Raw genomic sequence first — 27,071 nt, forward strand, 5'->3', positions numbered from 1 at the left:
ACCCATGTCTTGTAATTGAGTAATACATGCTGAAATTGCAGATAAAAGGATAATGAAATGATATCTGTATATATTAAAACAAAAACACCCTCCCCGGATGACCCCGAGGTCTATTTCAGTGCCGCTGTATATCACTGTTCAGCACTTCACTGGCCCTCTCTCTAAACCTCCAGCTCGGTACAAACTTTATAAAAGCACTTTGATGCTAACTTTTGTAACAAGCAATGACGCCAAATTAACGTCATTCTTGTTTAAAGGATATTATTAATGTTTTTTTTTAAAATGTGTTTTCTGCACCTTAGACCACCAGAAGAGATCAAAAGTTCCCGCAGCATTTTGCTGAAGGATCATGTGTGTAATCCAGAGCCAATCCAATACCATAAGGGGCGGAACCTGGAACACCAAGGCTCCACCAGGTGGCGCCAAAGAGCTGTATATACCGCACACCACAACCCTGTCCCAGTTGGAGCACCAAGCCTCACGGTCATCCCGAGGCATACACTTTAGTAAGATCAACAATATACAGCCCTGCATACGACGGAGTTTTAGGGCCGACAGGCCAAACACTACTCAGTTTAAATGCGTGCACGTGCGACACACTTGTGTCATATGCAGGGTAGTGTTTTCTTGTACTTGTGTTTTTAAATGGGCTAATTTGATCCATCTCTAATGGCTCAATTCAGATTAATCCAAAGGGGCAAGTTTAATTAGAAATTCATACAATGCATTTATGTTCACATCTTAATATTGTTCACACTGCCATGTTGGTCAGACGGCTCTAAACAAGGTGTCCTGTCTGACTGGTCCTCAGCTGTATCTAAAGTAATTTTGAGAAATATTCCTCTGCTGATCCGGCATCCGCAAGGCCCTCAATGAAGGCCATTTAATGTGCATAGAAGGCACACCTTTGACTGGCAAATGTGAAATGGGACACACTATTTTTGTGCATATTTATTAGAACACCCGAAGTGCCTACAACCAACAAACTGTGAAGCCAGCTGCACGCCAGAGGCATCAAGATGTGTCACACAGGGTCCAAAAAAAGATGAACCCATTATTTTAAACAGAGGTACGTATACGTACACTGGTGCTGTCAATATGAAAAAGGTGGTTTAAATGGTGTGATAATTTTATAGCACAGAGTTTCTTTTTCTATTTCTGAAACCATGTTTTCTTATTGGTTTAGGTTATGTTTAAAATCTTACTGTACCTCATGAAATGCGCTCAGGTGAGTATTGAGAGAAAGGGGTTTGGCCAATGTTAATTTTAAAATATTAATATAATTTGAAACCATTTTGAATAAAGGTAGGTATTAAAGTCTTGACATAACCTCACAAGCTATCAACAGTTATTCCCTAGGTACACAAGATGTGAGTGTAAATAAAATAATATAATTTAATACTTGACAAATTCATGTATGGGAACAGGAACATTTTGAGTTTTTCTCCTGTCAGCTCCTTTAGACAACTTTGTGTACGGTCAAAATGGTTTTTAGTTAGAAATTATACATTATTTAGGGTAAGAAAAGTTGCAGGACACCTTTTAACTGAGTACCCCAGCAAGTAATGTGTGAGGGGGCCTATCTTTAGGTTATGTCCAGAACATGGCCGCCATCTTGAAAGCTGCCATATTGGATCAAGGGCAAGTTATTTGAATGGGAAGGTGATAATGTAGCATTTCAAAGAAATTAAAGGGTGTCCTGATTTACCCTGTGCTTTGTTTTCCAATTTGTCAAAAGCAGAATTATCAATATGTACAGCAATGTCAAAACTATGATAGCAGATTAATCTGATGATTCATTTAATTTGAACATATGTCCAAAGCTTTGGTAATGTCTGTCAATTCTGAAGTGCATGGAATTGAAGAAATTATAATTTTTTATTGACTCCTACATCCTACACCTTAAACTACTGAAAGAACAAAAGCCATTATCATCACCCAGACACTTTTAATACATAATTAACATTTACAAATAATACAATAATAAAGAAAACATAGAAAATTAATGCCCCACATTTGCTGTTATTAATCATCTCAAACAGCATTGAAAGAACAAATTACACTGTCCATCATTCAAAATCACATCCAAGCAGCTCAACTCTCATGGTGATTGACTTCTGCCATCTTCTAGGAATAATCTTGATAAATTTGGAGAATATTGGAGGGTAGATATAATTTTTCATATGCAGATTATTATCTAAATTTCCTGTAAATATCTGCAAAAGGAAAATAAGAAACCTTTTAGTTACACTGGATTAATACCTTAATTTTCTTTTTTTTTTTTACTTTGTTTTTAAATGTTGAAAATGATAAATAAACAACTGAGAAAAACCTTAATTTTCTCAGGTACAATGATGTAGATTTATACCTTCTGCTCGTAGTCCTCCTCATCTGTGTATTTGGTCCATTTCTTGCCATCATCACTGTACTCCAACACAAATGCTGTCACAAACATCTCTGTGCCTACGGTCTTTGCTCCCTGTGTTACAATTCCTGTGATTTTTTTGACTGCGCTCAGTTCAATCTGAAGCCATGGCTGCATGTCATTGCTCTGTAAATGGTGACAAATAATTTATCATTTCACTCATTGATTAAATTTTTCTCATTATCTTGAAACTGATGCTAGCAACATGATGTCTGCAGGTTTAGATTTTGATTAGAATGTTTATGGAAAAATATAGTGATATAATGAAGTAAATATTTGTTAAATAAGCAGCATCTAGGAAAGGTCTAAGGTCAAAAGACAAAGTATGACAAAAAGCCCTGTAAAAAACAGCCTTCAAAACCAGCTCTTTTAGTCTTCAATCACCATAAAATTGTTAAAATAAAAATTCCCTAATGGTGATAAACATATTTCTGTCCAAATATCTTCAGAATGTGTTGCAGGCATCAGATGGAAAAGTAGCATAAAATTAAAAAACTTTTTTTTCTTTATTTAAGATAATTGATAAAAAAAAATGTTTTCAGCAGAATTTTGGATTTGGGTTTGTAATTAGATTTTTGATGGAGCATGTAAAATTAAATAAAATTTAAAGGCTTCTTACCTTGGCTTGCCAAGCATTGGTGGTCCCTTGCTTGTCTAGTCGGGCATACCAAGGGTGCCAAGTCCCTGAGTACCAGTGGCTGAAAACAGAACTAGCAGTGATCTGATGGTCTTTGATAAGTCCACTCTGCATTCCTAGTGGCACAGAGCATCCTGCATGCATACAAATTAAAAAATGCATTAGGGTTTGCAGCTGAGAGTAAGGTACAGCTAATGCTTATGTGGTCAAAATAAGGCCAAATATTTTGAGAACCAGAAGACTGGCTCCATAACTTGGAGGTTACCCCTGAGGGTGCAGGCCACTGAACGAATGATTGACACAGAAAAAAAAAAAAAAAAAAAAGTCAACTTGCCCCTCTTAGAGTTGGACAATATGGCCAAGATTTATGTCACAATATATTTCCTAATTTCAGACAATAAGGTATGATTCTGATATGAACAATATAAGCCACAAAAAAAACTGCCAAGAACTGAAAGCAATATGACATCATCATCAAACAAAGACCACTTGTCCTTGTCAGTTTTTAAAATAGCATGCGATGGCAGTGCCCTGTAATGACCGTCAGTCAGTTGCTGTAAATATTGTATATTGAAATATTGCAAATGCGAATATTGCAAATCATATCATTGTTATTGAAACATTTTATATTGCGATATACATTACTGTGCAGAAGTCTTAGGCACCTAAGAATTATATATATATATATAAAATACACACACACACATACATATACAGGGGTTAGACAATGAAACTGAAACACCTGTCATTTTAGTGTGGGAGGTTTCATGGATAAATTGGAGCAGCCTGGTGGCCAATCTTCATTAATTGCACATTGCACCAGTGCAACCATGTGCCTCCAATGGTTCAAACATTGTATCCTGAATGTGGTGCCGTGTATCAGGACAACAACGCACCAATACACACAGCAAGACTGGTGAAAGATTGGTTTGATGAACATGAAAGTGAAGTTGAACATCTCCCATGGCCTGCACAGTCACCAGATCTAAATATTATTGAGCCACTTTGGGGTGTTTTGGAGGAGCGAGTCAGGAAAGGTTTTCCTCCACTTGGCCACTGTCCTGCAAGAAGAATGGCTTAAAATCCCTTTGACCACTGTGCAGGACTACTAAATAGTAGGTGTGAGTGAGTTTGAAGAACAATGTTTGTTCAGATTCTCCTTGATTACGTGAATTTGTTAAATCAACAGCACACGTTATTTAAAATCATTATTTATTAACTGGTAAAGCTAGGTATTGTATGATAACCTCAAATATGGACTGCCACGAGGAGAGATTTGGAAAAAGTTAAACCAACACATTCACACACAAAATACCACACTTACTGGAATAATGTTATTTAGTTTTATTCTAATGTTGGGCATTATTTGTTTGTTTTTTAGCAAATAAACACTTACTGCTCAGATAAGTAACTTTTTAAATCTCAATCTCTGGTGCCTAAAAATTTTGCACAGTACTGTATATATTGATATTATAGTCCAGGCCTAGTCCCTGTATATGTCAGTATTAGTCCTTTGGTTTATCTCAATGTTGCTGTTGTTGAAATAAAAATATAAATCTAAGAATGTTAAAAGTTTCTGTCTGGCCCACGTACCATCTAACTCACAGCCGTAGAACTCCATTCGAACAGTTGGATAATTGTATGAATGGGAAGGGTAAAGTCTCACAAAACGTCCGATTATGGGTGGAAAGAAAATATTCTCCTTCACTTCCTGTGTATTCATGTTACCTTCAAACGTCTTTGGGGAATAGGAAAAGGACAATCAGCATATACAAAGAAATAATTATATATTATATTATTATATATTAGGCAGTTCTGAAGCATCTCCTTGCCTTTCGGAGTGCTTTGCTGTCTCCCTTGTAGAAAATCCACCTCTTGCGATCTGTGCTGTATGAGATGGTGAAGTTTACCACATAGTGAGAAGTGAAGATTTGCTTGGCTCCCTGAGTAGCCACTTTACTGATCACCACTGGCCTCAGGAAATCCACCTGGTGAGCAAGGCAACATCTTATTGTGACTACAATGTATACACAAATGTATATTATTAAAAGTAACACTAAGTAGTATTTGTACCTTAAATCTACAGCTTTAAAATCATTGTGATGATTCACTGACCTGTGATAGAGAGAACAGGGCTACTGTTGTTGCTACTTTGGGCTCAGCACTGCAGAAACTGCACTATGTAACTTTTGAAGGAGGGTAGAAAAGCCATACCCCTACCCACTGATTTCAGGACAGTGTGTTAAAGTGAATTACACTCTGCAGTGGTAGAGGGAGCCCAGATGCAAGGACTCCAAATCTTACCAAGTGTTCCTTTAATTCAGATTACTTAAGGTGCAGCCATTTTGAACAAAATTTCACTTGTATTATTGCCATAAATAGCATAAACAGACACGGAACACTGTAGAGCGCCTGAGCAACTAATGTCACTATATGCCAGTAGTTCCCAAAGGCAAGGCAAATGAACAAGAAAATATGATGAGACATATAGCGCAAGCTCATGCCAGTCACTGAAGAAATGAGGGGATTAAATGTGTAAAAAGAGGGATGCAAAATATGCAAGCTTTAGGCTTTTTCTCTCAGGGAGCTGTATTAATTATTATTTTTTTTTTTTGGTGCAGGGAAGCAATTAGAAGAAAATATGTTTAACAATTACTGTCAAGCATAATCACTTTATTTTTGTGTTTTCTATAAGTAGTTGCAGTTTTATATGAATGTTTAAATAATTTCCAGTGGAGCTTGGAATTAAAAGATGTGTACTTGTGTCAATTCTCATCTACAAAATGGAGGCACATCATTTTGATCTAGGCAGTGGAACAGGCAAACTTTGTTTTCTGGAGTGCTGTGCTGTGAAATAGTGGAACTGCGTTCTCTAAAGTGATTTAGAACTCAATGCAATGTCTTTAGGATGAGTGGTATTAGAGTTTCTGCTCTAGCATTAATCATACAACACCAGAACCTGGCCTCATTAAGGTTCTTATGGCTGAATACAATCAGACCCTTGCAGACATATTCCAACATCTAGTCTAAAGCCTTCCCAGAAGAATAGAGGCAGTAAAAAGGACATGCTAGCTATTTATACCCTTCAGACGAAATATTGGATAAGTTGATTTAACAAATATTTTGAAATATAGTGTATATTAGCACATCTAAGCAAACTGTAGCATTCATAAAGCCATTACACAATTATACCTGTATCCAGCTGCCTAGGGTTGTTGTACTCCATGCATTGTATTTTCCCATGTTGTGCAATCTGGCCAAATTAGGCAGCCAGTAACCTTGAAGGCAGAATAAAATGAATTGTTTTATTAATTGTTTTTATTAATATGCCATACGTTATAATAGAGTGAGGATGTGGATCATACCTCTGCTGTCAGATGCTGTTATTTGACTGTCTTTAACAGTCCCAGATGTAAGACCAAGAGGGTGTTCACACACTACAAAGTAAAAACACATTTAGAAAGTCTTGAGATCAGCAAGAACTCTCTGTATTGGATAGATTTCAAATACACATGCAGTTTCATAATTTCCAAAATCCATTCCTCACCTTAAAGTTAAAGTTTGCGATCATAATTTAAACACACTTTTTATAAAACTCAGAAGTTAATTCCTCGCCATTTGCTAGCTCTCCAGTCTGCTTGTGTGCTCGAAAACCAGTCTAATGTGTTTATGAAGCCTCAATGTCACTATGCTAGTAAGGGTGACAAGGTAGCACAGCAGGTAGTGCTGCAGTCACACAGCCCCAGGGACCCGGAGGTTGTTTACATTTACATTTATGCATTTGGCAGACGCTTTTATCCAAAGCGACTTACAAAAGAGGATCTAACATTCGAACTACAGCACAAATTATACAAAATACCTTACATTAAGTGCAATATGCCAGGAAGTAATAAGTGCATTAAAGAAAGACATTCAGTGCAAAAGATACTCTCGGAAGAGCTGGGTTTTCAAGGATTTCTTGAATGCGGAAAGGGTTCCCGTTGCTCTGATAGTGCTTGGAAGCTTGTTCCACCAGCGTGGTACCAGAGATGAGAATAGCCTCAACTGACCTGTACGGGTCATGTTAGTTGGCGCTCCTTTGAGGAACTGAGAGGGTGGGCGCTAACGTATGGTTTTAAGAGTCTATTGAGGTAGATGGGAGCAGAGCCAGTGAATACTCTGAAGGCCATCATTAGTGATTTAAATTTGATGCGAGCAGCTAAGGGTAGCCAATTCAGCTCAACTAATAGGGGCGTGACATGTGCTCTTTTAGGCTGGTTGAAGACCAGGCGTGCTGCAGCATTCTGGATCATCTGTAGCGGTCTAACAGCACAGACCGGAAGACCTGTCAGGAGGGCGTTGCAATAGTCTAGACGAGAGATTACTAACGTCTGAACAAGGAGCTGTGTTGTATGTTGAGTTAGGTATGGCCTAATCTTCCTTATGTTTGTGCCAGGGTCAGCTCTGTTCTGGGCGGGGATGTTACGTTATGGTGGGCGGTGTACCACACCCCAGACGCCCAAGGCTAACACTGTGCACGACCACGGTATTCAATAAATCGACTACGCCACCCCTATATTATGGGAAAGGGGACCCCTTGCTAGGCCACTCAACCGAATGAATGTGAGGGCCAGACAATAACACACGTGTATCACTCAGGATGCCAAGTATCAATACAAATTTTATTTCAGTTAATTAAAACAGATAAACACTGGAGATACTCCTAAAAGGCTGTATGGGGTTTAAGCTGATATACATATAGACAACAAGTAACATATCACAGACCAATAAGATGTGGCCAAGGAAGTGCCCAACCCACAGAGCCCTTTGAATTGCACACTAGGCATGCAGTCAATAACACCACCACACAAAACCAATATCATACCACGGTCACCAAAAGCAAGATGACAGCACCACAATAAACCACCTCCAAAAAGAGCACAACCAGAGCACCTGGGGTGACCCACCCCTTGACCACAAAACAAAGAAAGAAAACTAAAACAACAAGAAGCACCTTCCTGGGTGCAACTACATAAAAACGGCCTATGATATGCTATCATAAAACGTTACAGCTAGCAGCATTAAGGCCTAAACCCCAAAACAGTATTAATAAAACCTTTTAATGTGTAAAATAGTAACAAGTGGCTCAGCTAAAACAATGTCCACATATGTAAAAAAAACCAATACACGGGGAGAGAAAAACAGTGGCCCGCAGCACTTCTGGCTGCAGCCCCACTCCGAGTAAAAAGACACTGCTGTTGTCAATATGATTGATATACCAACGTTCTGTTGACACAAAATGTCTCAGTAGGCGGCAGTCAAGCAACACGAACGCCTCCAACCGTTGATTCAGCTACCTGCGCTTCTCTAGTTCTCAAGCGATTGGCTCCAGGCTCCAGGCTCCAGGCACCAGCACACATACACGTACACAGACCAAGTTCTCCTAGTAGCGGCCGCAACGCACCAGACAACTCCCGCCGTCCCGTCGTTTAGACAAAGTGGAAGTGAACTAACTTAGGTGCGCTCCCTTTTATCTTCCCCTAGGGATCACATGCTCCCTACCTGGGTTCCACCCACTCTATAGTGGGTGTTTCCCTATAAGACCACTACTTGTCTTTAAAAGCTGCAAGAGTCCATGTTTTTGTATACAGAACTATTAGGCATTTAGCCATGCCACATGTTGAATAGAGAGAAGCGGCATGATCGAGCTACAGGTTGTGGGTTCAAGTCCCGCTCCAGGTGACTGTCTGTGAGGAGTTTGGTGTATTCTCCCCATATCCACATGGGTTTCCTCCCGGTGCTCTGGTTTCCTCCCACAGTCCAAAAACACACATTAGTAGGTGGATTGGTGACTGAAAAGTGTCCGTCGGTGTGAATGTGTGAGTGTGTCTCCAGGGTGTGTTCCTGCCTTGCGCCCAATAATTCTATGTAGGCTCCGGACCCGTTGTGCCCCTGAACTAAATAATCGGTTTAAGACAATGAATGAATGAATGATACGCTCTATTCCTGCTCCATAGGTTGGTAATATTGACTTATTATTGTTGTTTCAGAACACTTAAGATGGAAATGCCTCCAAACTTGGGAGACAGCTAACAACGTCAGGTACAAATGAGTTTCAGTGTTAATTCAAACAGTGAATAAAAACTTTCAGACAGGTTAAACCCTCAAACATACCGTTCCATTTTAAAAGATGCGGAGCTTAGAACTGTGTTTCCCCACAATCGTAGACATTCCCTTTGCCAGCTTTAAATGTTTAAATAATATGTAGAGTCCTTAATGTAGAGCAGGGAACTAAATATTTTTGTTTAATACTTTTAAACATTTTAGAGCAACATGCACATTGGCTACAAATGGAAACAGCTCCTACTGTATTTGAAATGTTTGTCCATGGACACGTTTAGCAGCAACTGACTAAAAGTTACAGCTCCCAAATAACTGATTAACTGATACACTATTCTACAAACATTGTTTGCCCTTTTTCCCCCTGTTGTTTAATGCTCAAGACCACACAGAGCAGGTATAACTTGCACTGCTGCAGTGACACTGATGTGGTGGTGGTGTTACTGCTGGACTGAGAATAGCCCACCAACCAAAAATATTTTGCTAATACTATCCTGAGGGAAGAGTCCTGTAATAAAACGCTAGAGGACGACCAATAGAAACAGATGAGCTACTCTCTCTGACTTTACATCTACAAGGTGGACCAAAGTGGTATGCAGTACCACTTAGATGACTTAAAGTATTGTTTGTGATCCAGAAGTATTGCTGAATGTAATCAAATCCTCTCAGCATTGTTTCAACATTTAATGCAAAGTAATTATTGCAACAAATGACTTATTAATATCCTGGATTTCAGAATCAACATTGGGGAAGTGGGTGTCAACAAATTTTGGGTAACATAGTATATACTTTAGTCATTAAGAGGCCATTAAATTAATCTCAGTACTGGGGAGTAAGGGTAAAAAAGGGTAAAAGCAGTTGTTACCATTGTCCAACACTAAAAACAAAGTCTGCATTCCTCTCTGCTGAGAGATTCCAATCTCAGATTCTAGCAGCCACAAGCCTGGCTTTGAGGGCCACATCTCCAGAGTCGCAAGGCCTCCTGCACAGCAGAAATGGAAATATAAAAGAAATAGCTTGATTATTTCAAGAATTTGCAACTAAAGTTGCAAATAAAAACATAATCATAAATAAACAAACCTGGTAAAAGTGGATAGACACCCTGTCGCTGGTCCTGTGTGTGTTTGTTTACAAAGGTTTGGCCATGAAAGTTAATACTGTGGAAATCTTTGGGAGAGCCCATGTTTATCAGATGCCACTTGACCAGTTGATTAGTGTACATGCGGAGTCCTTTAAGACTGTATATAATTCCATTAATAGCTGAAAAGATATTTATAAGAAAAAAAAAGGAGTTATTATAACTATAGTCTTTTAAACTCATTGCATTGCACACTGCATGTGTAAACTTGCCTAGATTTCTTACACTCTATTTGAGGAAACTCCCTGTTTTAGGTAATTTAATAAGCATATGAACAATCACAGAAAATTTTACTTAGTCAAAATTATATTATTACAGAGGTATGTTTCTTCAGTAGAATACATGTAGAAAGTTTAGTAGAATTCTTGTAGAAATATGTTATTTTAGTACATGTGCTACAAACTATCAATAGACTATGAACATACTATCAGTAGAACACTTCAGTAGAATGATTATTAATTATTTAGTAGAATACATGTAGACTGTTCAGTAGAATTAATGCAGAAATATTTGCTATCAGTGTTATTTCTGTAGATGTGCTACAAACTATCAACTGACTGTCAGTTGTAGGCATGTAGGAAGTGTCTTTAACAAATACCAGATAATCATGAACTTATCGCCATACAATGTGTTTTGTAGACATGTAACAAAACATCACCATTCTCACAGAAGTGGGCAAAACATATTACAACATGGTAGAAGAACAATTTACATCTGGATTTTCTATGAAGATGCTTACTGATAGAAAATCAGAGGTACACTAGATCTATCAGCTAAGCATCTGGAGATGTGAATTTGGACCAGCCAAATAAAGCGAAACACTGTCTAATTAAGTAGATTATACACAACATTTATATGCTATCCTTAACATTCTACAGGCAAAACTACAGACATATTATCAAACACTGTGGACTTAAAGCTATGCAGTTTATATTCAGTATGGTTTTAATTTGTGTTTAGAGGGTGTGTGGAAAATAAATAACTTTTTATTGTCAGTTCACTAATTTCTGCTAAGCATGAATGCTAAATTCAGACAAAATTAAACAATTATTTTACACACCTATTAACACAATTTTTTTAACACAATTAATACAGTTTTGACTGTAATTTTGCATAAATACTGTATTGAGTGAGCAATGAAGTCACATGATGAACTTATCTAATTAATGATTAATACCATGAAATTTAATGTTGTTGCTGAATTCTGGGTCCAACACAGCTTTTCTGTCAGTCTTCTCTAGAGTTTCCCGGTTCTTCTCATAGTACCAGCTTTTACTCTCATCAAATGTCATAAATAGTAACATGAAGTCCCTTGTGTCTGTGGGGTTTTTATTCAGTGTACCCTTCCTACAGACTAAAAGAGGACCAATTAGCCCAGAGTGTATATCTCGCTCCTGTGTGGAGAAAAAGTAAAATGTTCAATAGTAAAAAAAAAACAAAAATATATATATACACACAAACACATATATATACACACATACACATTACAGACACAGTGCAGTGCACCATTTGTACTTACAGGGTTCACTCCGGAATAGTAGGTCCATATTCGACAGTCAGATTCACTTTGTAGTGGTCCTGCTTTGGCATTTACAGTCCACATATAGATGAAAGTTGTGTTGGGTTGAACTGCATCATCCTGCCGGTACCAGTAAGGAGACTCATCTTCATATTTCAGTCCCTCCATATTCTTTCCATATGACACACCATTTGCATGCAGGGAGTATGGTCGGCTGGCAAGGTTCCTGAACACTATCTACAGTAGGCAACAGGCTGTTATTAGGTTACATTCTAGAATTTAATGTTCTACTTGATATTTACACTTAGTTATAGGTGTGCAGTTTTACATATATGGTTTCTTCAACTTCAGCCTTAATGACTGGTCCCAGGATTCCCAGATGTTCATCTACTTCTCCACGAATGTACGGAGTGGTGAAGGAGATATCCAAATACTCCCTGAATACCACTTTCTTGAACTGTGTGGGCCTCTTTGAGTCTTTGCTCTCCCTCCTTTAAAGAGAAAGACAAGAAAAAAGCTAGTGTTTTTCCAGACAAACTATGAGGTATAGCACCTTTTTAAAGTTTATCCATGATTATAAAGTTATATTTTTACTGCATACTGCATACTCAAAGCAAATTAGTATATAGGTATAGTTGACTATATATTTCTGTACCACTTATAGTTGTAATTTTTTATAATATAGATTATGTCTGTTACAATACTATATACTATATACTAAAGTGCCATTTGTAAATTGTTTAGGAACAGACATGAATATATGGCAACCCTGTGTAACTTTCCCTAAACCTCACCTTATTTCTAAGGCTAACCTGAGGTTTTAACTGCAGAGTCCAGAAACTTCGAAATGCAGTTTATGTTTATCGGTAACTCTACTGTGTTCATAGTATTTGTTCATAACTTTTCTTTGGGTAAATATCCCATCAGTGGATAGGGTCTAACTTAGTGATCATACAAATTAAACAAGTTATAATGAAGCAAAGTGTCCTCAGTGTACAAATATCAAAGTTTTAGTAGTTATGCTCTTTTCGTATTTTTTTTTTCCTTTTTAGGTATGAAATCATGTTGCTCAAACTTGGAAGATGCTTTTTCAATAAAATCAGCCAAATGTTTTTCTATTTCTGTGTTCATTGGTTAACAGTGTGTACAGTTGCACCCATGTACTATTTACACTCAGCAATTCCACCCCAGTCTACAAGCCAAACATACATAGATTACTTGTTGTGTACTGCAGTCAAAATCTTTAGTACAAGTTTATTCCAAATATCCTTAGACTATCCTTTGACTGTATACATGTCAAGTATAAGCCAAGTATACGTAACTATTTTTGTATTAAGTATAGCACTGATAAGTACATAAAAAGTCAATTCAAAGTGTCCTTGCTTAATTTTTAGTTTAAAAGAAGTATACTAATAGCACACTTTAATAAACTTTGTTTTTGTAAGCTGCAACCTCTAGCAGCCAGGTACAGACATGCTAACTGACTTCCTAGCAGTAATATAAGCTATTAGGTTTCCTTCTTACTTTGCCAGTTAATGGGACGAATATAAACTGCAAAGCTGACAGATATTTGCCCAAATATAGTTTTCCAAATTCTCCCTCCCTCACTTTCATCCTGAAAGTGTCCGAAAAGTTCTTTTATCCCTTGGGCTACTTTTACTGGCCCCATGACAGCAGTGTCTAGAACCCTGCCCTGTGTGTGTCACTCATTAAAGTCACAACGCTCATCATAATGCACAGATCTGATTGGCCGAGTAGCCTCACATGTGATATGCAGAAATGCATGCAATTAATCTGGTAATTTCCTGGAGTGCCAACTCACAAGTAGAGTCTGAAAATGTTAATAAAAAAACTCTGTTAAAAATTTAACAGCTCTTAATAGTTTATCAGTTACAGGTCCAGGTCTGGATAGGACCGTGTCTAGGTCTGGACTCGGACTGTTGGCCACCTATTCATGACTCCTTTTATAGTCTATAAACCAAAAAAATCACAGTCTTGTAACTATTGTCCCCAAGCATAAAGGCGCTGCAACAGATCTAGCAATGTTTGCATTATTTTTACTTGGCCAGACTGTCCCTATACATTTTGGCTAGCACTGTGTTCTTCTGTAAATTAATTAAAAGTCTGTGAATAACATCACACCTTTTTAAATTTGGAAACTGTAAACAATAATACAATATATGCATCAATACAGCTTTCAATGCACTTACTATATGTAATAAAAAAAAATACCTGTGTCCATAACCTGCATAATCCCAGTCCACTTCTTCAGCAGTAATGTAGTAGGGCCTGGCCTTGCTTCCAGCCATTTGCAAGGAATGTTTAGCTACTTCATCAACCACATTAACTTGTATGTCTCCTTGTTTGCTATATGGATCTTTGTACTCAATATATTCATATTGCTCAGTATGTTCTATAATTTCAGTATCATAATCCTGCCAATGTTTGGGAGCATACAGTTCGTAGTCATTAAAATCTGTCCTGGGCACTCCAATAACTATGGTTTTTCCAAGCATTTCCTCACTAGAAGTAGGTCTGGTTTCTGTCTGTGTATGCTCTGATGGAGCGAAACCCCGGGGAGAAAATCCTCTTGGAGAGAGAGCACTGCGAGGTTGTGGTTTGTACTCAATCCTCTTTTTTGTCTTTATGCCAAAACCTTTGACAGGTATCACCCGTTTTAGTACTATCTTTTTCGCTTCCTTTTCATTGCTTGGCACCTTTGGCTTAGACTCATCTGTGATGTATTTTTTTATGTCATCAGAGATCTCCATTGACACCACCTCATTTTTGCCCTCATAGCTCCAGTTTCCTCCTTGTGGATACAGAGGGCTGGCGACAATGACCTTAGTGTTGTTGCTGTCCCTCAGATAGATGACCACTTCTTCACGACTCTCTGTCACTTCTTCATGAGTTTCTGGCATAATCTCCTCTGAACTACTGTTTGAAACTAGGTCAGTGGTGAAATTCTTGCCTTCTTTACCTCCAATGTCAGAATCATTACCCCATGTACCATTTGAAGAACTCTCCAGAGATGTAATGCTGCCATTGGAAAAGATAATATCTTCCAGGCTTTCAGAGCTGAACTCTTTGGATAAGTTCACAAACTTCCCAAGTTGAGGGACTGTCTTATTATCTGGATAGTCAGTGAAGGACCCAAAGTCAGATGATGTCACATTTTGAGATGAGTTCGTATTGTTTGTATTCTCACTTACAATTAATTGGTCAGAAACAGACAAGGTGATATTTGACATTTCTGAGTATTCTTGAGTACTGTTGAATTCTTGAACATGCTCATTTGCCAAATCTGACACAGGATTTGTTTCATTTAATTCGTAGAAGTCATCCAGTGAAAAACTTGTGTCCACTTGGGTGGAGTCAAGTTGGGTGCTATTTAATACTGGAGCTTTTAATTCTTCAAAATCTTCCAGTTTAAAATCTGAGTCAAATTGTGAGCTATTGGATTCTTGGGCTTCTTGAGTAATGATTTCAGACTCTAAAATGGTGGCATTTAATATTTTAAAATCATGCAGTGTGAGTTCCAAATCCAGTTGAGTTCTATTCAGTTCTTGATCTTGCTCATTCAATTTTTGGGACTCATGCAGTTGGAATTCTGAGTCAAACTGGGTGCTGTTGAATTCTTGGGCTTCTTTATTTGTTAATTCATACTCCAGTTGGGTGCTATTTAATCCTTGAAACTCCACCACGGTCTTGAAACTGCCTCTACTATCTGTTTCGGTGCCATGTAATTTTTGACCTGTTTCATTCAACAATTTATAACTCACTTCTGTGTTATTGATCTCATGATCCACATGTGTTGTGTCCCACAGCAGCTCCAGTGTGGTGTTGTTGGGAAGTGCTTGAGGTGAGATTTTGTACTCAACTGTAGGTTCATCACTTATAATTTCCACTGGGTCACTACCACCCAAAAGCACAATCTCTTCTAACTCTTCATTCCCAGAACTGTTGACAGGAAACGTATTAGCAGACACACTATATATAAATAAGTCACCTGCACTCTCATCATGTTCTTCTACATCCACAGTGTTCATCATAGACAATTCTGCAGTCTTTGTCTCTGTTGCACTCTCTTCAAGACCCTCCAGTGTCTGAATTGGTAGAAGTTGTATTGTTTCTATTGTCAACTGTGATGAATTGTGCGTGTATTCTGTGCTGATATTTGTGTCACTATCTCGGAGAAGCTGAATTGTACTGGAATTAGTAGAGACTCCAATAGTTTCATTAATTATAGGGTTGTTTGGCATTGTAACATCAGCAGACTCAAGAGTAACGTTATAACTTAGCCATGTCTCATTAGGTTCACTTTTATTTGTATGTTTCTCTGCTTGAAAACCATCTTCTGATAATATGGAATAAGACTGGTTCTGTTTGGGGTTTTCTTGGTCAGGACTGGTTGAGTTCATGATTTCACGATTGAGGCTAGGCTTGCTGTGTTCAGGCTGCATCCCATCATCATGGTCCAAGAAACCAAGATCCAGTTCCTCCATGTCAGTTGTACTGTTCTCTTTGTCACTAAATGTTCTTAGACCAAGCAAATTTGCGTACAGGTCTGTCTCCTCATCAATAACCGCATTTTTTAATGTTTTTGTTGTTGGTTTTACTTTGGTGGCCTCTTTCTCATCAGCGGGTTTCCACACAAAGTAGGTATTTTTATCATCTTCCTCAGTACTATCGTCATATTCAGTGACATAATCTCGAAAGCATTCCAAATCCTTAAATTTCAGTCTCACTCCTTTCGTGGTTTCATGTGTGTTCAGTGATGCCAATAGCCAGATACCTTTAAGAAGAGAAGAAAAGGTCTTGGTTATGGATACATGCATTTGATATTGTTATGGTTGTGATATAATTCAGTCTTCCTGAAAAAGTTCAGCATTGAGGAATAAAATAACATATAAAAACATTAAAATCATTCCTGTGCACCATTGTATACATACTAACCGTCATTAGCCATTTTCATAGAGATGGTCTCTCCAGTCATGGGAAACAAACTGAGGATATCCTCTTCTCTGTTGTTCAGCTCAAATGTGTGGCCATAAAAGGTGGCGGTCTGGATGCCATCTTGGTCCCCAACACTAGACACGTGCCATGTCACAATCTCGCCATTGCAAAATCCCAGGACTTGGCCACTTTCATACACGTAACCATTGATTGCTGTGTGAATTCATGAGGTTGTTATATAGTTAATGAAATTCATTTAGAAAAATATGTGCAATTGTCCATCTACTCACTGTGCATAATGTTAGACTTATAGAACTCTGGGTCATCTTTTTTTACTCTTTTTGGATCTCCACAGTAGGTATTGATGTTTTCATCAAGATACCAACTCTTGTTCTCATCAAAAACTGTAAACATTGCATGCTGCTCCTTGTCAGACCTGAGCTGAAAAAATGCAACATTTTACAAATTAATGACTTCAGTCTAAACTCCAGGTCTCATTCTACCCATGAGGCAACTTTATGTAACTCATCGCATTTACACTTCACCTCTGTATCTGTCATTCATCTTGCTTTATCTTGATCAGGGTCACAGTGGGTGTGAATCCTACCCAAAAAGGCAAAAGTCTGGACATGGTGCCTGTTCATTGAACAATCACCCAGTCATTCACATCTGTCATTCACTTAGCCAATATGTTTGCATTTTATTTTAAACTGAATGTTATATTATCTCATTTCTTTTAATGGATAGATGTCACCCACTCCCTCCAAAGACTGCGATTCAAATCCCTTTGCCTTTTATTTTATTTGTAATCATTCATGCATAACACAATGCCTGTTTGTTACGACTTGAGAACAGAATATCTTGCCATATTTATTATGGGTATTACTGGCTGATTTGGAGTAAATAGTGAACAGCGAATAACGGAACTAGATGACTTGGATGTAACCACCTGACTATTGGCTCTCAGTTACAGCACTGGTTTCTAGTCTTGGTTATGAATCACATAACAACTTCACTCTTCCACTTCCCCTCAGTTGAGTTGTTAGCTGTAGTTATGTCCAGAATTACTTATCTGGAGGCAACAAAAGAGGGTTGGACCAAGTAACTCAAGTTACCTGGACGTTCCTGGTGTTGAGGGACTGGCTCTTGCAGATGAGGAGTGGCCCGACAAGGCCAGAGGCGATGTCTCGTGGAGTGTTCACTGCACTGTGGTACATCCTGGTGAGACACCTGGAATCATTTTGTAAAGGCTCATCATCCTCAATGACTCGCCACACGTATGTGTAAGTCTCCCCGGGCTGCACTGCATGGCTTTGATTTCCTTTCAGATGATATTTGACATTGAAAATAAATTAATCTACAGATTTGAGACACATATCTAAAGACTACAGGTGTAAAAATTAGAATTGTGGTTTTATTTATCCTTTTATTTTAATAAAAAAAATTTTTTTATCACTATCACCGTTTAGTTTTGTTTTAATCTGTTTTGCTTAGTTATGTTATCATGCTAGTCTTGTACCTGGTATGTAGTTCTGTTCAGTGTATCACATACGGTGGGTCCCTGAGTCACATCACAACAACAATAACAAAGCAAACAAAAGGTCCGAACACAACAGCATTAAGGAGAACTCACATATATTTTAAAAACATTGCATTGAAAAACGTGCTGCACAGAAAAAAAAGCTGCATAAACTCAGAACACAACAATGTTAAGGAAAACATAAACACATTTCTAAAATGCTGCATTGAAAAAACACTGCATTGTAGAGTAGCTCACAGCGGAACTACTTGGACTACTTATTAGAAAGAACAATTTCATGGAGCATGGAACTTGACCAGCCATTGAAAACCATTTAAAATGTTGGGAAATTTGGATGCCATTTACTCAAAAACTATACAGTACACTTCATATTTCATAAGTACATAGTATGGAAAACACTGAACTGAGATCTGATGGTTGTATGGACTACTTATTAGATATGACTGTTTAGTAAAGCAGTAAACTTGAGTCATAATTAAAAACAATGATCAATTTATGTGTTTTGAATGCAATTTACATGACAACTAAAAAGTAAAATCACTTAATATTTCATAGGTACATAGTATGGTAAACACTGAACTGACATCTGTTGGATTTTATCCATCATGCATACACTGAACATGCTTAAGTCAAAGAAGGAGAGAAGCGGTGGATAGAAGTGACCTGATTAGAGACACAGTAAGCTTTCTAGTTTATAAACTTCTATCCACCGCTTCTCTCCATCTTTGACTTTGCATTTCTGGCTTTGCTAAGGCTTTTGGTGCAATCACAATGAGTGAACATATACAGTGCCCCATGCGGTTGAGGGCATTTCTGGTGTGAGCTATAATCCAAATTTTTTTTCAATGCAGTTTTATTTTCAGTGCTGCGTATTTCAATGCAACGTTTTTTAAATGTATTTGTGTTCTCCTTAATGCTGTTGTGTTCTGAGCTTTAGTTTGCTTTGTAAATGTTGTTGTGATGGGACTCATGAGGACACCGTATATTAAATATTAGACAACCATAAAGATATGACGTAAATCTAAAACAGGCATTCTACTGACCTCCCTCTGGGTAGTTGGCTCCCTCTGCAGATTTATCGATAGTCAATCCATGAGGATAGATACTGTATGGACGTGATGCTTTGTTTTTAAACACAATCTATGAACACACAAAAAATGTGAGTGATCAAGATTATTAACTTAGAAAAAGTGATTCCTCTGATGCAGTACTTAATGAATTGCTTTGTGGTGACATGTCAAACTCAGGTTATGGTTGTGTATTTCGTTCTAGATTTACTTACCTTTATTATGTCTCGAATCTGAGCTCTGATCACAGGTCCGAGAATTCCCACTTCCTTTTTTCTCTGCTTGTTCAATGCTTTCTCTTTAAACAACTCATCTTTATACTGGGTGAAAACTGCCTTTTTGTATTTCTTACCTATCCGTTCTACACTTTGTTTTAAATAAGTGGCCCGGAAATCCCTGGGTAAGAAGGAATGATTACAGTATGAGCATTTAAAAAGGCAAGATCAAGGAATGTTTTATTAAAAAATAAGTAAATGGTGCTTGGTTTGTATACCCATCTATTTTCTCTGGCATATTAGGAGCATAATCCCAGACAGACTCCTCTGCAGCTATGTAATATGTCCACTCCTGGCTTTCGCGTGATTGCTGGATGGTTAGCTTTCGCTTCGGTGGAGGAAACTCCTCACACACATTAATGGTCAGGAAACCATGCATTCCAGCTGAAATTGTAAAGAAAAAAAAAACATTATCTGTAACCGCTTATCCAGTTCAGGGTCGCGGTGGGTCCATAGCCTACCTGGAATCATTGGGCGCAAGGCAGGAATATAGCCAGTCCTTCACAGGGCATACTCTCATATTTTAAAATTAATATTTTAGATAAAATTTAAACTTTAGATACTTATCTAAGTGACATTAGTTTTATTAAGGCCTTTACATTTAACAAAATGCTCCAAAATGGCTGCTAATCAGTGCATGTCAATGACACAGTGTACCCTTGTTTCGACTAAGGCTGTAGGTTAATGGTATATCAGTATATAAAAGGTATTATGTTTGTTTCTAATAAGGTTGATCAGCCAAAACATATTTGGTGTTGGAATATTTTTTGTTGCACTGGAGCTACAAGGTAACATGTTGAGAAGTCAGAAATTGTAAGAGGTCTGCCTGGGGCTGGGGCAAGGCTGCCTGTTAAGCCACCCCCAGCCACTAGAGGGAGACATAGAGCCACTCTTCCTAAATTTGAGGCAGCTGGTTCCACCTGGGCCACTCCTATTTAAGGGAACCCTGTCGTCATTGCAGTGCTCAGTCTTGGGTTTCTCTTATCAGAGTGCCGCACAAGTCTGGTTGGTAATATGGTAAAGCCCCTCGAGTTTTCTGCTGTGTCTCCCTTTTCATCTTCTCATTCTCCATCAGAGCTTTGCCTCTGAGTTTTTGTCTGAGGGTTTCTCTGGTTTCCCTCTTTGGAATTCAATATTTTCCTTTTTCTCATTTTTGATATATAAATATTCTTTTGCAGTGACTGTCTGCTATTTTGAATTTCGTTTCTCTTTTTTTCTTCCTTTTGTTTTGGGAAAATCTTTCTTGCCTTTGTTTCCATTTTGCTCAGTAATTTTGAGCTGATCAGTTTCCCCTGATATCTTAAGTTTTTCCTCTCTTTTGTTTCATTCTTCCTGGCACTCTTTTACTTTCAGAGAGGTTGTTTGTGTGTCTCTGCACTTGAGTCCTTTTTCTCCAGTACTCTTCTGGTAGCTCACCCTGTTTACTTTAGGCTCCCAAACCAAGGGTTTGAGGTTCAAATCCACCCCTGGGTGAGCTGCCACATTACAGAAATAAACTTGCTTAAGAGTACATGAGACTAAGTCTATAAAAACAGTATGACTAAACTTGGCGATTAGTGTTTATAATATGTTAACTATGCAGATCTTTAGACAAGAATCGCTTTCTCATTCACTCACTCACTCATGTTCAACAGGCTAATGAGTCCATAGGATGGTACATTAGCAGTCAAACTCCTCTTGATGCTTTAGAAAAACAGTTTTGTGCATTTTTTTTTTTAATGTCATTCTTATCTTGACAGATTAGACTTGTAGCGCAAGTGCAAACTGACAGAAGGAAGCTTTTGAAACCAAAATGTCTTGTCCAATTTCATTTGGGATGAAGAGTTAGCCGAATGAAACATTTATTAGTCTATGACTCTATCATTAATATATTAATCGATTGTAAATTAACCACTTAAAGGCAATGTTCATGTTCTTCATTTTAACAAAAAAAAAAAACTTTTTATAAATTTCAGAGGATGTTTCCTCATCATTTGCTGTTCTCCAGTCTTTTGCACGCTGTCTTGTGTGTTTATGAATCCCCAGTGGCTGTAAATGAGTTGGGAAAAAAAAGTCTGCCCTGTATGCTAGGTTTCCTCTCTGCTCATGGCAAAAAAGGGCATTTTTGAGATTTTAGAACATGAAAAATCCTCTTCAAGCATTGAAAAGCATAAACAGAGATGAGGTTATTGCTCTATGTGGGCAATATTGATTGATATATTTTTGATACAGTTTAAACTGACTCTAAATCAGCGAGCGGTAACTGCATGAAAGTAAACAGACAGAAAATGCTAAACAACTTAAGTTGCAAATGAGCTTCTGTAGTAATTCAGAGAGTGAATAAAACTTACAGGCATGCTAAACTTAAGCCATGTACAAACAGCAGTAATATTTTCTCTTCAAACATACTGTTCTACCTTTTTAAAATATGCAGTTTCTGAACATAAATAAATGAGAAAAGTGTTTTCCACAATCATAGACATTACCTTTAAATACCCAAGGTGGGATACAAATCCCAAACTTTATTCTACACTTCTATAACCAAGGAATAATTCTGATTCATGTATTTACTGAATTATAATGAAATGTGCCTGAAATTTTAGTTCTGTTTATTTAATTAACAGGTTGGTGATAGTCACAGGAATCTCAGACAGGTGTTACCTTCTAGGTGTTTGCTGATGTGAGAAGAGATGAGCCAACGTCCAGCGTAAGCTGCCACCATCTCTGCGCTTGTGGCAGTGCCACTGATGATGCCAACTGAAGACACTTTGTGATTACTTTGCTCAAGAACCTGTCCATTGAAGTGCACTGAGAAGAGCTCTGGCTCAGAGCTCATGCCCAGTAAGTGCCAGGATACTCGGGAATGTGCACATATATTAAGATCTGGAAACAAACACGTCATATAAGTGTATGTATGGTGGATAAATGAAACCCTTATTTACACCTATAACTCCGAAAGCAACTTTTAATAACACTATTTTTACATGAGAGTATGGAGTAACTCTGGGTTTGTTTAAGATACAAATATGTATTTAACATTGTTTGTAGACACATTTGGATAATTGTCACATATTAATAGATAAACATAAACATAAATGGCAATAGAGAAACATAAATGGGTGGTCAACAAGGGGTGGGTATATTGGCACCAAACAATAGTATGGAAGTCCCTTATCATCTAAACGTCCAAAAGTGATGTGTTATCGGGGCATTTTCTGTCACCTTAAAATGTTTAAACGCCTTAAGAAGTACAAACATTACATGTAAACACGGACGGTAATGTAGGCGTTAAAGACCCAAAGGGTGTCCCATAGCATCATGGCTGCCTCGTGTGTCCTGTTTCCATTTTTAAGGTCAAACACCAAGTATATATATTAATGTAACATTAATTTAGAGATACTTTATTTCAAACATTAATAAAGCATTTCACCTAGTGTTAAATGCCTGCTACAATAAAATATATTTCTTTGACATGTGGAAATTAACATATTTTCAATTTAGAATAATGTCCCTAACATGGGTGTTAATGAGTTAACTAACCAGGAACAGTGCCATTAGTGAAGCCATTGATGGTATACTTGACATTTTCCTTAAGTATAGTTCCTCCTTTGCTGTACCAGCTGTAGTTTTCATCAATCACACCAAACAGCAGCATGATCTCCTTCTGAAAACGAAACTGTTTTTCTGAATCATCAAGACTTCCTGAAGAAAAAGTACATAATACACTGACCTTCAGCATGACCATCAGGGGGAAAAGAGCACACAGCTGGAGTAATCAGTTTTTTTTATGTTTGCTATAATATATTAGCCAACAAAAGAAAATTTTTTAAACTTTTTAAAATATAATTTTACAGTTTTTTATATTTTTTTAAAAAATGAATTGCAACTCACATCTGATGAAGGATCAAATCACGTAGTGTCAAATAAACCAATTTATGCTTCCACAAGGGGTGGCCATCCCTAATTTATTTATTATACTAAGATGATCAGCATGTGTCATGAAGGATTAAGAAAACATGTTAAGCTGAATCACTTGTCTCTGATAGCACTGCTGCAGACAGTGTATTCTCCTTTAAAGAGTGTCAGAGTTGCCAGGTATGAGACACACTAGCAGTCATAAAAACAGCATGCTGGAATTAAATTAAATGAACCAATTAAATTATGTAAACAGTTATTTGTGGATTATAAAAGAATAAAGTGAGAAATTATGGCAGATTCAGGGGCCAGGTGTGTGTGCTGTAAAGTAAGAAACTGAGGAATAAGTCTATTTCAAAAGCTCACATCAGCCTCAGATAGTCACCTATTTAAAGTGGAACCAAAAGTTCCAAATTTCTTGAACTCAGCTTGTGCTAATTTTGTGAAGGTTCAGCCTTCCACAGACAGGAAATGTGAGCTGTTTGTTTGGGGAGGAGGGGGCAGACAACGCTGTCCAGTGTTTTGAATGTGGAATGCAATGCCCATTTAAATGCTTGCTATCAGTATTACAGATTGCTTTTTTAATGCAGACATTCTGACAGATTAAAGACATAGTCTGTCAGTTTAATAGCTGTTTTATAATGTGATCACAGGTGAAAAAAGCTTACCAATTGCACATTTAATAATGAGGAAGACTAAATGAAATTACCTTTCTTACAAATGAGCAGTGTTCCGATCAGTCCTGTGTTGTAGTCTTTAACGATGTCTTGGTGGGAGAAATACATGTAGGTGATACAAGGAGGGTCAGTAGCTTTGGGGGTTATTTCAGAGGTCACCTCCCAGGTGTAAGTGTGCTCTGTGCCCGGCAGAATGGCATCATCCTCTTTTTCAAATTCAGAGGTGTTGTCAAAGTATAAAGACCCTAATAAATGACAGATTTGCAGATACATGTTAGCATCTCATCGGCTGCATATTGTGGCCTCCTGTTGCTCCACAAGGAAAACACCATTAAGTTTGAGTATGTTAATGTGGAGTTAAGGATTGATATTTTTTGTTCATTCCTATTGGTCTGTTTCTCATGTTAACACAATTTAAGGACAATATTTCAGTAATATTGAATTTTGATATTTTTTTAATTCAATTTTGCTAAAATGTGTAAATCTAAGAGGGGGTTAACAAATGCTTTTTCTTCCTTCATGTTGGACTTTGAACAAATCTGTGGTTAATATGTCTGGAAAAAACTTGTTTGTGCAAGTGATTTGTTAACACAACTGAATGAGTAACACCTGAAAGCTATGTACAACATCTTCCACACACATAAAAACAAAAAAATATAATAAATAAAATGTAGGTGAATTATTTTATTTTAAGTGCAACTCAAACTTAGGATTCACTAAATACTACATATATTAATGGTTAAATATTTTTACCTCTAACTTAATGAAACTTTACAAAGGTTCTTCACCATCACACATCTCATATGAAAAAAAGACATCTCCGAAGGTAATCAAAATGCCACTTCAACAGACTTTTGAATGTTTTTGAATCTTGTGTAGTTGGTGGATATTAAATCTGGCCCTAATCCTAAACCTGACCTTTTTGGTTAATTTCTACCCAAAACCAAGCCTATGTTTGAATTAATTGGACAGCATTGGGCAGTGAAGCAGTGGAACTATAATCTGTGAGTGATAGCATGAGTGGCTTTTGCAATCCAGAGCTACTGCAAGCCTTAGTACCTGACCTCACTAATGCTCGTTGATGACTGTGATCAGGTCCTCACACCAGTGTTTCAACATCCAATGTAAAGACATTTGATTTCCAAAAAGAATGTTGGATGAGCAGGTTTTAGATAAAATCCAGTTTGATAAAGTCCAGTACACTGACCTTCGGACTGTTTTCCATAAGCAATGCCATGTGGGTGGATGGTGCAGGGATGATCTGCCATGTTTCTGAATGTGACGATGATGGTATCCCCTTCTTGGCCTCGCAGAGTGGGACCCAGCAGCCCTTAACACATGTGAAATGAATGATTAGCTTTCTGTTGTTTATGCATAGTTGTGTAAGTGTAGCAGACGATGACATTCACATTAGTGTAGTGTTTATAGTGCTGTGACTACAGGGTGACGTCATGTTTTTTTCATGAGACCATCAGTCTGGAGACATTATTTTAAATACCTGACCATGAGGGATGAGTCTTGGCCTGTTTGAATCCTGGTTCATACTCTCTGTACACTGCCTTTCTGTAGGTGGGACCAGCCCTAAGATTCCATGGAAATAAACAGAAATCAGAAATATTTATTCTAAACATGAGAAAATGCTTCAAATTATTGATGAAAAAAAATTTAAACATCAAAGGAAAAGCAAACAAATTCTACTCAGGGATGGGAGGAAAAGTATATAGAGAAATTACACTTGTGAAAAGTTGACTGTGAAAAGTTGAATGATTTGAAAAAAATCAATGAAAGTTTACGTATGAAGTCAACAAGGACACAAAGTGCCTATAACAATACTATATTTGACACTAACTTGAAAAATACTTAAGTGTAATTGCTAAAGTATTTCAGGTGGATGCTAAGTAATTCCAGCTGGTTAGTATAGCAGTTTCTTTGGGTTAGCAGTTTGGGTTAGCAGTTTCGTGGTTGCTGATGTTTCCCAGGTGGTTGCTAAGAAAAGCATTTAATTCAGTAAGTAAACCTGTAAAGGTTACTGTTGAAACTAGCACCATTTCCAACAATTCAGATAACTTTGTTTTGCATTAACCCTGTAATCCCTGTAAAAATTAACTCCAAAAATATTAGTGCATCTGACTTTAACTCAAATGTGATCAAATAATAAACCCTCCATGTCATAAGCATGATAAATCAAATGCTTATAAATAATAAACCCTTATAATGTCATAAGCATGATGATCTAAGCAACATATAAATTATTTAGAGAATACCTTTGATGTCCATTAGCGCCATAATCCCAGTTAATGTTAACTGCAGCAATATAGTAGTGCCTCTCCAATGCTGTCACACAGTGAGTAATTAAAGCCAGGAGGGCTGATACACAGCAAGCCCCCGACCTGGAAAAAAATCTCATATCTCCGCCTGGAAACCCAGGTAATCCCTGTCTGTTCTAAAGTGCAGAAACTTCTGATCTCTCAGTAAACACTAATGATAGTTTTATCTCCCCCCTCTCGTTTTGTTGTTTCTCTTCTTACACACACACACGCACACAAAGTTTCAACATTTTGTCCCTGGGCAACGAACTGTGTTCTTTCGTCATCACATCTGAAATCCCATTTTTATTTTTAGTCTTGGTAGTAAATTGTGCCAAATTACACCACCACAAACTAAGCATTTCTCACATATGTTCAAGTGTGTCAATAAGTTTGACCACTTCTAACAATGTTAAAGTCTGAGAAATACAAGTTGTTGGGTTAGTGAGAGGAAAAATGCCAGAAAGGATGACACAATCATCCTTGGGGGCAGGGGCAGGGACAGATACATTCAATTCTAAGCACACAGCCCTGAAAT

At 37.6% G+C, this 27,071-nt stretch overlaps 1 protein-coding gene across 2 annotated transcripts; it reads right to left on the reverse strand.

Annotated features, from left to right (window-relative positions):
* Positions 1–1,723: 1,723 nt before the first annotated feature.
* Positions 1,724–26,680, reverse strand: f5 (coagulation factor V). 2 transcript variants are annotated; one of them, XM_066686198.1, is made up of 25 exons: positions 26,492–26,680; positions 25,726–25,808; positions 25,435–25,557; positions 24,260–24,472; positions 23,176–23,337; positions 22,297–22,518; positions 19,875–20,040; positions 19,597–19,777; positions 19,358–19,454; positions 17,890–18,095; positions 17,065–17,215; positions 16,775–16,987; positions 14,051–16,613; positions 12,147–12,309; positions 11,819–12,055; positions 11,477–11,693; positions 10,242–10,421; positions 10,027–10,143; positions 6,428–6,499; positions 6,255–6,340; positions 4,895–5,050; positions 4,656–4,800; positions 3,045–3,196; positions 2,369–2,551; positions 1,724–2,216 (listed from the first exon to the last, which is right to left on the reverse strand). In XM_066686198.1, the coding sequence occupies exons 1-25, from the start codon at positions 26,632–26,634 to the stop codon at positions 2,070–2,072; spliced, it is 6,378 nt and encodes a 2,125-aa protein (XP_066542295.1). In that variant the 5' UTR covers positions 26,635–26,680; the 3' UTR covers positions 1,724–2,069. The 2 variants fall into 2 exon arrangements, with proteins under 2 accessions (XP_066542295.1, XP_066542296.1); XM_066686199.1 differs by lacking the exons at positions 1,724–2,216; positions 2,369–2,551; positions 3,045–3,196; positions 4,656–4,800; positions 4,895–5,050 and adding an exon at positions 5,120–5,177.
* Positions 26,681–27,071: the final 391 nt, after the last annotated feature.

The sequence above is a fragment of the Hoplias malabaricus genome, chromosome 12 (genome assembly GCF_029633855.1).
Source record: "Hoplias malabaricus isolate fHopMal1 chromosome 12, fHopMal1.hap1, whole genome shotgun sequence".
Classification (NCBI taxonomy): Eukaryota; Metazoa; Chordata; class Actinopteri; order Characiformes; family Erythrinidae; genus Hoplias; species Hoplias malabaricus.

What these genes read in the sequence shown, in the direction of transcription:
- f5 (XM_066686198.1), bottom strand. Translation starts at nt 26,634, where the DNA reads ATGAGATTTTTTTCCAGGTCGGGGGCTTGCTGTGTATCAGCCCTCCTG. An exon ending in CAACAACATTAAATTTCATG is followed by an intron (nt 10,422 to 11,476) that starts GTATTAATCATT and finishes ATATCTTTTCAG; the next exon opens with CTATTAATGGAATTATATAC. An exon ending in ACAGCAAAGCACTCCGAAAG is followed by an intron (nt 4,801 to 4,894) that starts GCAAGGAGATGC and finishes TATTCCCCAAAG; the next exon opens with ACGTTTGAAGGTAACATGAA.